This window comes from Crotalus tigris, unplaced genomic scaffold (assembly GCF_016545835.1).
Source record: "Crotalus tigris isolate CLP2741 ecotype Arizona unplaced genomic scaffold, ASM1654583v1 scf7180000018301.7375997, whole genome shotgun sequence".
NCBI classification, from domain to species: domain Eukaryota; kingdom Metazoa; phylum Chordata; class Lepidosauria; order Squamata; family Viperidae; genus Crotalus; species Crotalus tigris.
Genome location: NW_024096931.1, coordinates 648019 through 662080, shown reverse-complemented (window position 1 = coordinate 662080; position 14062 = coordinate 648019). Strand labels below are relative to the sequence as shown.

Here is a 14062-nt window from a genome sequence, read left to right as displayed (position 1 = left end):
TCGCGGACTCTGCAGGACAGGGAGGCCGATGTGTGCCTCTCACAAAGCCTGCCCAAGCTTAGGGAGTTACACAAACGTTTCAAAAGTAACTTTATAAAGGACTCACAAAGCGAGCAGAGTCATAAGCAGGAAGTGTAGTCAGCACGTTCCACTTTCCTTTCTCTTCTCTCTGGGGCCTTGTAACAAACCAGGAAGGGCCACAGCATGAAATCACGGAGGGAGCAGTCTATACACTCCTGGCCGAGAGTTGCTCTTTAGGGAGGCGGCTGACTAGGCGGCTGAGGGCTGGAAGAGGCTCCTCATCAGCTGGGAGTGACCCAGAAGGGCCTCCCTGACCTGCTGGCTGCTGCTTGTCCAAATCTGCCACTGCTGGCAAAGTTGGTGGAGCAGCTCTGCCCCTGGGACTGCTCTTGGCTTCTGGGCACAGAGGGGCAATCCCCCTGCTAGGCTGCCAAAGAGGCGAAGGCAATGCCATGGGAGCATGGCAGAAGAAAGGGTGCCAGGCCAGGTTTTCGCCATGATTGGGTGAAAGTGGGGAGAAGCTCCTGGAGCAAAACCTCAGTCCAGCCTGCAGGAGCACCTTCTGCTTCACTGCCAGGGCTTCCAGGCACAGCTTGATGTCCTTCCAGCCATGGGGCTGCCTGGGAAGCTGAAGGAGGGAGGTGGCATCACCCTAAAACTGCCCTGAGTGAACTGCTGATATTGATAGTAGACATCAGAAGGAACCCAGAGTGGAAATGGTGCCTCTTTCATTGAGTTGAATGAATAAAATCAATGGGAAAGAAACGCCAAACAGAACAACAGAGTTGGAAGGGACCTTGAAGGTCTTCTAGTCCAACCCCTTGTTCAATCAGGAGACTCCACACCATTTTCAACAAATGATTGTCCAGTCCCCCCTTAAAAGCCTCCAGTGTTGGAGCATCCACAATTTCTGAAGGCAAGCTGTTCCACCGGTTGATGTTCTCACTGTTAGGAAGTTTCTCCTTAATTCCAGGTTGCTTCTCTCCTTGATTAGTTTTCATCCATTGTTTCTTGTCTTGCCCTCTGGTGCTTTTGAAAATAAGTTGACCCCCCGTTCTTTGTGGCAGCCCCTCAAATATTGGAACACTGTTATCATGTCACCCTTAGTTCTTCTTTTCACTAGACTAGACGTCCCTAATGAAAAGAAGAGGGCCTGGCAAGCATTTTCTGGCCCCTGTGCCACGAAGAGGTGCTACATGTGGTTGTCTTTCCAAAGCCAGAGGCTGTACTGATGAGCCTGTGCATTTTTGCTTAAAACTCGAAATGAGCTGTTAGACCATTCCAAGGTCAGGATGGTTCATTTGCCTGTCGCATCTCAATTCCTGCTGCAGCCATGCTAGTGGCTTGGAGAAACATCTTGGAACTTCTCCCAACTGACCCAGTCAGGGTGACAGTTCCTCCTCCCTGCTGTCACCTGCAGTAGGTAGTCAGATGGTGCATCTCTGTTCTGGGGGGGCAGGGGAGGGAGGAATCCAGCTATCCAGCAATTGTGGGCGACTGGAAGCTGCATCTACCAGCAGGACACAGCTGGCTTCCATTCCCAAGGTTCCTTCAGAACGAACTGACTGAATTCAGAAGGTCAGTGCCTGCCTCCAGGTCTGGCTTTGGGTGGGTCTTTGGTTGGGTTATTTAAACCACTAGAAAAGGAGGGCACACTGTCCTTTCTCTGGTCCAAGTGGGCCTTGTGGGCAAGGGTGGCCACCAACTGTCCCAGGAACTGCCTCTTGGTCTCTGATTGATGAACCCCAGCAGATAATCTTGTGTGAGATTGCCGCAAGGCCCAGGGGGAGCTATAATGGCCTCATCCTGTCATGTGCAAATGTGGCCTTGCTTCTTTCCTCCTGCCTCCAGTTCTCTGGGCTCCCTTCCGCTCTGCCTCCCCAATGCCAGAGCCTTCCTTATCATGCCCACCACTCGGTTTCCCTGTCCTTTCTCAGCCTTGGAAGGCAATCCCTGCAGAGAAGACCAGCACAATCAGGACTGAATCACGTCCCCAATGATTTCTCAAGGTGGCCTCTACAGAGATGAGCAATCAGGTCACCTTGGCTGCAGGCTGTGTCTAGGAGGAAGAACCTGTGGGATGTTCCCCTGTCCTGGGCGGAGAAATTGCTGGTGACCACTGTGGCAGTCAGTCCCAGGTCATGCCTCTCCCAGGAGGAAACCACCATGATATCATGTCCGGGCGAAGGGCACTCCAGGAGCTTTCTGTCCCCTGGCTGGAAATGTGCTGCTCCTTGGGACAGAAAGAGGGGTCCCTGGTGGTTTCAAAGCTTGGTTGTTTTTTTGCAGACCGTTCATTACCCAACTAGATAACATCATCAGTACTATTGCAGAAAGGCTTAATCAGTTTCCTCTTTCTCCCACCCCACACCTCTTCATGCCTCATCTCCTCCGCCAACACAACTTGGGTGCAGAGCTCGGCCCTTCAACCCCTGGGGTGGCTGGAAATTAGGAAAACAAAACAGCCCCAAACACCAACAAACACAAGGACGACAAAACTGACATTGCAATCTGAAATACTATGTGCCGGAAGCGTTCATGCACGTCAGCCCTCAACTGGTGCTGCCAGCCAATCTTTCCTGAAAGACCTTGAGATGTCCCATGGGCCGGGTGCTGCCCTGCCTTGCCCACCAGCGCCTGTTCTGTGGGTGCCTCTCTTTGGTTTACAGGAGAGACCTGCATAAGGGGGGGCAGCAATGGAGGGGTCAGCGAGTGCCAAGGGCTGCCTTTCTTGAAGTAGAGATTTGGGGGGAAATGTGGCAGGATGGAAGCTCCATGGAACTTGGGCTCTTCTGCCCAGGCAGGGCTTCCTGCTTTGCAGCAGGGCAGAACTGCAGCTGAGCAGGAGCAACAGGGATGAATCAGTGAGGAAGGGGAGCCCCTTTCCTCCCTGGGGGAGCCCCGAGGCTGCTTCCCTTGAGCCTTTGCCACAAGTGGTTGCTGGCAGCTGGGGAGCGGCCAGGCCCACCAGACCCTCCTCACCCTGTCTCAGCACTTGGCAAGAGGGAGCTGGCCTTGGGAGAGGAAGCTGCTCTTTCTGGCTTGGGCACAACCTTCCTTGGTGAAGTTGGGCATAATTGCCTCCTTCAGGAGGGGCAGCCTTTGCTTGTTGTGCCTCTCTCAGGACACCGCCCCACACTGTGACAAATGCCCTCAAATGGGATATTCTCACAACACAAACTTTGTTGCCATCAAACTTTGGCTCATTTCTGTTTTGGACAGCTTAGCAGCCTTCTCAACTGTGTGATGGCCTGGTGCACTGAACAGAAAATGATCAACTCGGAGACCAAATGACCAGGAAGAATGTGACTATAGGATCTCCCTCCTTGCCAACTTGATCCAGAGGGCATTGAGCTGGATTCTAAATCCATTGGCAGCCTCGAGCAGGATTTATGTGGAAACCTGAGCCTTGAGGGGGATATCGGTAGATGGATCTTTCAGAGCTGATGGCTTTTTCTGAGAAATCTGTGGGAGGGGGAAGGGCATCTGCAGGGGCCATGGGAGCTGGGTGACGGCGCAATGGTGGATCTTCCAAAGGCCACGGCCTCTGAGCTTCCATCAGATGTCCTGATGTAAATGCATCATTGTGCTTTCTGTGGAATTACAACATTGTGCAAGTGCTGGCCTTCTGAGTCTTTGTGGCTTTCCAAGGGGGCTGATGTGTGTCTGTGTGGGAGAAGTGACTCCTCATGTGAGATTCAGCCCTTTTGTCAGGGAGGGAAACACTGAGCACTCTTGAAGCACCTGCCTTCAATGCGGGAGGAGGAGGCAGAAACGTGGGGGCGCACATTGGGGGCTCCTGGAGGCCACTAAAACAGTTGATCAGGGAACTGTTGAGGCTGGTGGGCAACCTCCCCACTTGCCTGGCCCCTCCCCTCCCCGCCCAGACATTGCTGCTTGTCTCCACAGCCACAAAGGTGACCCAAAGCCACACACCCCACACGCTGGTCTGCAAAAAAGAAAAAAGCGCCCTTTTGGGGTGAGGTGCACATTTGCCTGGGACCCCCCCCCCATTGAGAAGGCTGAATCTCTCAACAGCTCTGGCATTGGGGAGGGCCCTGCTGGATTTGGGAGGGGGTGATAAAATCCTTCCCCCCACCCCACTCCAATTCCCCAAAGAAGGATCAGAGAGCCCCACACACACTGCTCCATCAAAGACAAGTTTATTGGCCTTCAGCCTCGGCTCTCCTCCTCTGCAGTGGCCGCTGTTGAGGCACTCAAGGCTGTGCAGGAACCGGCCTCCTCCATCCCTCCGGCTTGCGCTCTGCATCTTCCTGACAGTCGCAGGGCTTGGGGGCTGCTGCTGCTGCAGGAGGTGCATTCCAGGGAGTGGTAGGGCATTGTCCTTCTGAATGCAGCTGGCCTGTGCAGGGTTTCCAGGACCAGGCAAAATGTAGCCAGTCAGGCAGAGGACTTAAGGTCAGCAACTGCCCTCCTTTCAGGAACTGGCCTCCCCCTCAGCCAATGAGCCAGCCTTAGATGCTTACACCTTGGCTGCTCCCCAGAGAGGCCTGGAGCTCTCCTGGACCACTCACTGGCCTCCAGGATGGGGCAATTTGGCCACCAGTGGGGCTTCCCAACTGAGAGAGAAGGCAGCTCCTGTCCAGAGTTCAAGGGCATGGACTGGGTGCCATTTTGCCTGACTGTCCTGTCCGCCATCCTCACGTGTGGTAACAGCAGGCACCCCACAAGGGCAGAGGTGAAGGGAAAGCACACACCCGATCGAGTCTCTTGCACAGGGAATTGCTGTGTTGCTGGTGTGTGGCTTCAGGCCTCCAGCAGCAACCCAAATCCTGGGGCTTTCCGTGGAGACCGCTAGCCTCACTGGGCCCTGACTTCCAGGGTGTCTGCCAACTGCTCCGAAAAGGGGCTGATGTGTCGCAGAGTGTTATAGTTGGGTGGGGGCGTTTGGGGTGGGGGCAGCCGCATGGCCGTGTTGAAGGTGGGGGGGTCATCGTCATCCTGGGTGCAGGCAGCGTTGTGGTAGCCTTGCTCTGGGCTGGTTGGGGGTGCGCCATCATCCTCTTCTCGGTCCTGTGTGCTTGACTGCCCTCTCCACCACCGCTTGGCCTTCTGCCACTGCTGGCGCAGGACAATGCAGAGCGTGTCCAGGAAGAAGACCTCCACAATCTCAATGACACAGACCACCGAGCAGCTCATCCACAGCCCCAGTTGGCCCCCAAAGTTGGATAGGAGCAGGACAATCTGGGGGAGGGATGCGAGTGTCACTCCGGGGGGTCACCAGAGGGGTGGACAGACTTGCCCCTAACTCCCGAACCAGATCCAGGCCCTTAGTCCTGCTGCCACCACTGGGAGACGCCTGTTGCTCGGAGGGCAGATAGATTGGATGCCCTCCCCTGCCTCTCGGGGGGGGGGATTGGGTCCCACAAAGCGGAGCAGCCTGGAACTTGTCGAAGGGAAAACTTACATTGTTGGCTGGATTTTCGGTGATGAACCTCTCATTCAGATCTTTGTAGAACACCACGAGATTTGCCAGGTCTGTCCTGGAAGGGAGGGAGGGAGGGGTTAGGGTTAGGAGGGGAGCAGCCAACGAGGGGCCCCCCTGGGTCAAGAACGGCCTGAGGGCCGAAAGGTTCTGACAGTTAAAAAGGCAGGAGGAAACTTACTTGTTTAACATCTTGTGGCCGTTCAGGCCTTTGTCCCAAGAGAGAACTTGAAGGATCCATCCCTTCCAAGGACGAGAGGGAAGGAAGGTGAGTGGAAGGTGTTTGTATGCTTCTCCCCCCCCCCCCCGCAGACCTTGCTGCTCTCAAGACCTCCTTAACCCTCCCAGCCAGTGCATGTGCCCCCTCCCCAGTTGGCCTCCTCAGAATGGTCACTTCCAGCCTGGGGTGGGCAGTGGAGCTGTCCGTCCAGGCAGGCCCCACCGCCATTGCCACTGGTTGCTTCCCCTCTTCAGGAAGCGGGAGGCTGACTAGGTGATGCCCTCTGGGCTCCTGGCCCAACCTCCTCTTCACCGCACCCACCAGACCCCGGTTAGAAGCCTCTTGAGAGGCCACTGAGTGTGGAAGGGCATCCCTGGCAGGCCTCCTTCGGCCGAGCAGGAACTTGCCTCAGACACGCTGGACGGCCACTGGGCCAGGCTGGTGGTGAGGGCCCACTCCTTCAATCTGCAGAGAGAGGCAGCGGCTGAAGAGCTGGGAGCAAGGGGGCTCCAAATGCAGGCAGTGCCTTCCAGCTCCCTCCCCACTTTTTACACACAAACACTCCATGCGGAACGCATCCATCGGGTCCAGTGCTTAAAAGCACCGGGGTTTAAAGCGCCCAGAGCAATGCTAGAAGTGACTCCTATTATTCCCAACCTGACACGATGGGGAATTTCTAGTGCTGGAACAGGTCCTGCGCGGACATAAACCTGGGTCTCCGCTGGACCGGAATGATCCAATTGAAAACCAGAGGGGAAGGTTGGCAGCTCATTGACCCTTTGGGCTTGGAAGCCTCGGGCAGGGCAAGATTATGGGTGATCTCCGCTAGGCTGCAGATGAACCCCCAAAGAGCTGTTTGCCTGAGCAGGGGCCGCACCGCACAGCTTTTCACAAAGTCTTTCCTGCAGGAGAAGAGGGGAAGCGCTGAGTTTTCTCCAGGAGAGGCAGATGTGACGGAATGGAAGCCGCTGCTTTTCAGAGGCTGGCTTTGTGCATGGGGGGTCCTAAGGTCCTGGGGACTTCCAGCGAGGACTTACTTGCAAGCTTCTCTGCAGATTTGCTGGCAGCCCAGCTGCTCTTTCACAAACCGTTCGTGCAGCTTATAGTAGCAGTACACTGCAGGGGAACAGGAAGGAGCGTGATGGAGGATGGAGAGAGGGAGGGAGCCAAAACTTCACCAGGGCCCCGGAGGAGAAAGCGCCTTGGGGGGGAGCCTGAGAAAGGGCAGAAAGAGATTCACCTCCAATAGGGCAGGGGTCTCTCAGAGCCTTCTTTTCAAAGGAGAAGCAGAGGTGGGCAGGCTAGAGGCAGCCCCAGGAAGCAGGAAGAGTTTGTCTTGGCTGCCACTTTCAAGAGACTCTAAAGTCGCCTTTCTCAACCTCAGTCACTTTAAGATAGTGGACTTCAGCTGGAGAATTCCGCAAGTCCATGCACCTTAAAGTGGCCGAGGTTGAGAACACTGCTCTAAAGCCAGATCCCAACAGCCTGAGATCCATTCCTGTGAAGGATCCTCTAACCTCCTGGGAAGACTTACTCCAATTGGGGTATTTTTTATAGTTGCAGAATTCGGCTCCATCAGGCAAGGGCTGAGCGTACTGAGCACATCCGCAGGTTTCCACCATCGAAGTCTGGAAACAGGAATGCAGGCAGATCTGCACCGGGTGAAATTAAATGCTGGTGAAATCTGGTGAGACACACACCATGGTCTTTTCCCTCAGAATCCCTAGCAGCCATGGGAGGGGGGAGGGAGGGAGGGGGAGGGCCCCCAGGGCTCAAGGCACAGCCTGCTTTGCTGCTTGGAGGGTCAATGGGTCTTGCAGCCCTTGGGCTGGGCTGATGCCCAAAGAAGGCAGCCCCAATTTGCTGAAAACAGCTGGGAAGGGATGGCCCAGGGGACTTGCCAAATGGGGCCAGCCCTAATGGGTCCCACCTCAAGGGCACGACCAGAGGGGGCCAACATGGATTCACCTGCAATGAGTAGCTTTTATTGTAGAGGTTCTTCACAGGAACATCAGCTCCGTCCTCCGTGCAGTTGCTGTATGGGCGGCTGAGACGGTGGGATGTGGTCTGCAGCATGACAAAAAAGAGCTCTGTTGGGGATACGCCTGTTGGGGAACCCAGGGGAGGGGGCTTGGGACACCAGGGGAACACCCTTCCACCAACTGCTCCGCTGCTCCAAGAGGGCTTCTTTCTGACCTGCCCAGGAGACACAGCTTTGAGCAGGGCAAAGAAGGTGCGAAAGCTCCATTTCCCACAGAGCCTCTCAGCTGGGGGAGCCTGTCCAGCTTCCTGGGCCAGAGACCCCGAGTTGCTGGCACTCACAAAGTGCATCCCGATGGAGGTGGCCGTGGCTGTCTCGATCTCAATGCCGATATCCTCAATGAAGGGGTACTCGTCCTGATCGTGGATGACAATCTTGGCTCCCGTGGAGGTCACCAGGAAGGGGTTGTAGTCGGCTTCTTCTATGTACAGGATCACCTGCAGCCCTGGGCAGAGAAGTGGGAGCAACCTGAGGCCCTGCAGGTAGAATGAGCAGGACCAAAGGGGGCAGGTTGGGAACACCTTGGCCTGCTTTTCCCACAGCATGTCCAGCTGCTTACAAACAAAGTTATCCCTACCAATCTACAAGACATCCAATCGAATTAAAGTTTTGATTGCAGCCAGCTGCTGCCATCTACTGATCATCCACATTTTTTCAGACCAGATCTATTAGCCTGAGATGAGACACGTCAGCCATTTAATCCCAAGGAGGAAGCTTCAGTCCAGAACGGAGTTCCTGTGGGGCACAAGGCTTCCTACTGCTAGGGCAGAGTCGGAGCAGAGGCTTCGAGTCCAATTCCTCTCCCTGGATGGGCCCATTCAACCTGGACAAGGTTGAATCTGGAATAACACCTGGAAGCTACCTGACAGTCAATCCAGCTTCCTTAGCAGCAACATTACATGGCACCTTGTCCTGGCTGAAGGTTCGGAATAGTCAGTCTATGTAGAAGGGATTACAGCAGTCCAAATAGGAGGTGATGAGGGCGCGAATGACAAGAAGCACACAAGATGAATTTTTGCAAAGGCCCTCAGCCTTCGACTGCTCTTCAGGCAGGATCCATGAGCCCAGAAGGATCCTCGGGTTGCAAGCCAGATCTATTCTGGATGGAATGCAACTCCCTCCAGAGCAGTGGTTCTCAACCTTTTTAACGCTGCGACCCCCAACCGGTTGTAAGTCGAGGACTTTCCCTGCCTAGGAGCGCCACACATGCGTGGTGCCGCCCCCTGCGCCGGCTGTTGCTGTTCACTTTAATTTGCAGATCTATATGGGAGGAATATACTAAATCAACTCTGAAAGCCTAAGCAGTCATTTCAAGGTTTTGTACTTCCAGTCCCCACTCATGATCAGGCCAGTGAACCCCTTTACATCCTTTGTAGGAGACCCTGGACTCTAAAGTAAAATGGAAGAGAGGAGGAGGAGGAGGAGGTTGGAAGACTTAAGACTGAAAACCTGAGTGTCAGCTCCTGAAGAAAAGAACCAGCAACGATGGAAGTAGCAGAAAGAGTTGCTGGTACAAAAGTCTCATCAGAACTGCTGACTGCTGGGCACCCCGGGCATCTGAGGCTGGAGATGTGCCTGGAAGTTTTATAAACTAAATGGAGCAGCTCCACAGAGCCTTGGGTGGCACAGAGGTGGAACCGGGATGCAGCTTAGAATGAAAGATGCCAGATGACGACAAATAGGTCAGGCGGCGGCAGCAGAGCAGGATATGGGCGTTAAGGACCAGAAAGCCCAAGAAGCTCAAGGGCCACCCCAAGACAGCAACTGGGGCGATCCTGGACCACAATTCTCTGTTTCTCAGTATCCTCTTTCAGGAGGGTGGTTGTTAAAGGGGCTTACATGAACCACAATACCAAATGAGTAGCGAGTAGGTACTTGAGTAGGCATCAAGAATCAGGGATGCCAGTAAGGTTAATTAGCTGCGGCCACGATAAGCGTGAGGAGAGAGACACGATTAGCAGGGCTAAGAACCAGGCCGCCAAGATGGCCACCACCCAGAGGTGGGGACCAGGCAAACGAAGGCCCTCAGGAGGCCTTGGATGGAGGCGGCCTTGGCCAGCTGGACAACCCATTCAAGGAGATGACAGCCTGACGTGGAAAGGATAATCACAGTCCTGATGTGCAAAAGATCTCAGGCCTCTGGAGCAGGAGAGAGATTGGTCCTTTGTTAAGATGGCTGGTGTCCAGCAATAAAGAAGCCACGGTTGCTCCAAAGATTAAACTTAGCTGTGGTCTCGGAGAAACAAGTTGGGGAGGGGGGGGTCATCTGCTGATGGCTCCCTCAGGGACCCAAGTGGTCCTATTGCCAGGTGGTCCCCCAACCTCCTGATCATCACTCCTTCCAGGGAAAATCCTCCCTCCGCTGCTGGCTCTGAGCACGTTCAGCTCTCCGCTGCCCGTGGGTGCCCGGTGGGGGGCTGGGGACTTCTGCCTGGGGTGGGAGCCTGGGAAGCAGGAACCTAAACGTTTCCCGACCCGTCTTGGACAGAGAGGCCGCCATTACAGGGCAGGAGAGGCCACATCGCAAAAGCAGACCCTCAAGTGCTCCTGAAAAGGCTGGGTGAAAAGAAAAGGTGGGCAGAGCCCTGGAGTTCACAGAGGGCCACTCCAAGCCAACACGCGGAGGGGCCACGAGAAGGACAGAAACAAACAGGATACAAGCTACACCGAAATGAAACCACAGAGAAGCCAGTCAGAGAAGTTGCCAGCAAAGAGCCCAGCTTGCTCTCTTCTCCTCTGCTCCTGCGTCAACCTGCGGCTCTTACCGTTCTCGCTGCCCCCTGTGGACGTGGTCAGGATCTTCCCCTCTTGCCCACTGTTGAAGGTGTAGCAATTTCCATGGAGAGGATGGTGGAAGGAGGTGAAGTTCCTGAGACAGGCCATATAGGAAACATTTTACTAAGACTGTTACGCACACGTTTCCCCAAACTAAGAACTTGTGTAAGAAACATTGTGTTTCTACTGTCTGGCGGACCAGAACAGGAATCTGGCTTTGTGACGGTGCTGCTCTCCCTCTCCCTCGTTTCCCAAATGGAGAGCTGAGCCTGAAAGGCAGAGAGCTTAACTGGGCCAGTTACAAACACGTGCCAGGCTTGGCCGGAGTTTTTCTGCCAATTAGTTGGTGGGATGAATCTGGTGGCTACCCAGTGCAGATCCTGAAACCGAGTTCAGCCTGCAAGCTAAGCTGGCAGTGCGAATGTAGCCCTTCCCTCTGAGCTGGCCAGTGACTGGCATGCCCTCCCCCCCTCTCTCTTGGGTGAAGCTCCCCAGATGCCCACTCTTGCCTCCCTTGACCCAGAACTGACCTGGCGTCACAGGAATCCCCGTCAAAGAAGCAGCTCAGCAGCAGCTCCTCTGCTGAGTAGCTCATCCTCTCCTTCTCCTCCGCATCGATCTGAGCCATGATGTTCATGTAGTGCAGCTTGTACCACTCCTGGATGGCGTTGGCACCCGAGCTGAACGTGTACAGGGTACAGTCGCTCTTGTTGCTGGTGTCACACTGCAAGAAACGCAACAGGCTGGGGAAGGACTGGAGAAGGAATCCAGGCCGGATCGCCACACTTTGGAAAACTTTTCAAAGCTGAGCTGTGTGCACATTGGAGGTACTCTCGCTCTTGCTCTCGGCACTCTGCGGGGGGGGGGGTATGGCTCATGTCAGAGCCAAGGGGTGGGCCTCCTCCTCGCCACAAGCCCTGCCGCTAATTCTGACCCCAGAAAGGCACCCCTGGAAAGACCCCAGCTCTCCGGGAAGGGGAACTCACCAGCTGGAAGCCCACAACGTCTTGGGGGCTTCTGACGTTGACTATGCTGGAGCTGCCCGAGATGATGCCAGCGCTGATCCGCCGCTTGTACCCAGCGGAGACATTGACGGTGGGCTTGGCGTGGAGGCTATCCAGTTTCATCAGGGGAAACCGCATGAGAAACTTGCTCTTCTCGGGGTGCTGCCTGCCCACCTCCCGGCGTTCCCGTGGCTTGCTTCCTGCCCCTGAGAAATTATACAAGGACTCCAGGGCTGCCATGGTCTCCTTGTCCAGTTCGGCAAGGTGTTCTTTTATGGCACTGTACCTGCGCAGGAGAAGGAGGGGAGGAAAGGTTGGTGGCGGGCAGAAGCCCCCCCCCACTGTCTTCCTCTCTCTGCAGTATCGGTCCCTTGCTGCAGATTCCCACCAGCCCTCAGCACCTACTTGTAAGGATTGATGTTGCAGATGGTCACAGCTGGGAAGCGCAGCTTCTGGAACTGCACTGTGACGGAGACGGAGGCCGTGTAGTAGTTGAGGATCAGCTGGGCACAATACCACAGAATCAACCCCACGGCTGTCAAGGTCAGGATGATCCAGAGGACCCGGCGTAGACGTCCCCGAGAGACCACGATGCGCCGGCAGCCGTGGGTGTTGGTGTTCATGCAGTACCAGTGCATCAGCTCTTTCAGGGTGGGGGCCTGAGGGCCCGTGACGGGCAGCGTCTTCTTGATCTTGGCCTTGATCTTCTCCGCGGGAGCCATGCTGCCCAGTGGTCGCTGTCCTGAGGGGGGCAAAGGAAGGGGAAACTATCTGGAGGAGAGTCTCCCCTCTAATGCCTTCAAACAACCTGGGGGGCCGGCTCTAAGCCCTCCAGGGCCCCTCCTGGGCTTCAGCAGAGCGAGGGGTCCAGGGGGCAGGGAAACCTCTCCTCCTCCTGCTGCTTGGAGGCTCACGGACCGGGGCTCGGCCCTGCCTCGCCCAAAGGAGAGCTCTGGCTTTGGGGGGAAAGGAAGGGCAGGGAGAGATCGGGGTTTGGGGCGCCTCCCTGGGAACCAAGGGCGGCTCCGGCCCTCCTCCTGCAAGAGCCGGCGGCTCTCAGCGCAGCCCCCACGCCCCTTTCGCCAAGGGAGCAGCCAGCTACGCGAGCCGGGCGCCGAGCCAGGTCGAGGGGGGTCCGGAGGGCTCCTCCGGCGAGCGGCCGCGCTCCCGCCCGGAAGAGGCTGCTCTCCCGCCGGCCAGGCTGCGCCGCTGAACGCGACCCGACGCTGACGGCTTCTTCCGACGGGGCAGCCGGGCTTCGCGGACCGGCGGCGGCGGCCACGGAGGAGTCGCGGCAGCCCCAGCTCAGCCCGGGCGGGCGGCAGCGGCGGGGCTCTCGGCTGGCCGTCGAGGAAAGGGCCCAAGGCGGACGGGCGCGACACCTGCGCCTCGGCGGCCCCAGTGGGGGCTCCGCCGGCCCCGCGTCTCACCTGCCAGGCGCCGCGCCCGAATAGCCGCAGCTCTCCGCGCTGTGCCCGCCCGCCCGCGCGCTCTCTCGACTCGGGCGGCGCCCCCGCCCCGCCGGCTGCCTGGCTGTCCAGCCGGCCAAACTGCCTCCCGGGCACCGGCGGTACTGAGGCGCCTCCTGGCGGCGGCGGGTGGCGCGGCAGCCGGTCCCACTCCTTCTGCGTTAGCCCGGCTGCGCCCGACGAGGCTTTGGGGCGCGAGGGGAGGGCGCCTGGGAGCGGAGTTCTGAGCCAAGTTTGGCCCGAGCTTGTGGTTGGCGCAGGGACGCCCAAGTGGCCGAGTCCGGGAGACGAAGGGACGGCAGGACAGGACGGAAGCGTGGGCTGAGAGGCCAAGATGACCTCCAGTAGGGAGGTCAGGAGTTGGGAGCTTGGAAGCCCCGGGGACCTCGGCAAGAAGCCCAGCTAAGTGGAAGGAGCCCCTGGAAGCCGCCAGGAGGACTGGCTGGGGATGGACGGAAGGGAGTGGGATTTTCCGTCGGGACGCTGTCCAGGTGCACAAGGGGAAGCTGGCCAAGAATCCCTTTCCAGGCTATAATCATGGACATAAATTGCAGCGACCTAGCTTCCGTCTAAACCAGTGTTTCCCAAACTTGACAATTTTAAGGCATGTGGACTTCAACTCCCAGAATTCCACAGCCAGCATTGCTGGCTGTGGAATTCTGGGAGTTGAAGTCCACATGCCTTAAAATTGTCAAGTTTGGGAAACACTGGTCTAAACATACAATTTTTGATGGTGAGTTCTGTATGACAATGGAATGGTCTACCTCTGGAGGTGATGGGTTCTCCATCCCCAGAAGATTTTAAGATGCTGAGCAATCCCCTCTCCTGGGTGGCTTTCCTGCCCATGACAGAGAGCTGGACTAAAAGATGCATGGGGTCCCTTCCGACTCCACAATTCTGGGATTCTGCAAACCCCTGATGATCTTTCAACACTCCTCTTAAACAGACAAAGGTTTCATGTGATACAGTATGTGGACTTAATTGCCACCCTTCACTCTGCAGGTGATCCAGGACTGAATCAGTTTCTCCTGCTATCAAAAGGACCCCACTTTTATGCAAACCCAGCCTCTGGTCCTGGTCCAGTTT

The 14062-nt window shown here is 56.4% G+C and overlaps 1 protein-coding gene across 1 annotated transcript; it reads right to left on the bottom strand.

Annotated features, from left to right (window-relative positions):
* Positions 1-4168: 4168 nt before the first annotated feature.
* On the bottom strand, positions 4169-13019 carry SCNN1G (sodium channel epithelial 1 subunit gamma). Its single transcript, XM_039349662.1, has 13 exons — positions 12938-13019; positions 11913-12249; positions 11490-11793; positions 11034-11227; positions 10494-10597; positions 8010-8173; positions 7656-7754; positions 7222-7339; positions 6725-6803; positions 6095-6152; positions 5649-5710; positions 5450-5525; positions 4169-5226 (listed from the first exon to the last, which is right to left on the bottom strand). Exons 2-13 carry the CDS (start codon positions 12227-12229, stop codon positions 4843-4845), a joined length of 1959 nt encoding a protein of 652 aa, XP_039205596.1. The 5' UTR covers positions 12230-12249; positions 12938-13019; the 3' UTR covers positions 4169-4842.
* Positions 13020-14062: the final 1043 nt, after the last annotated feature.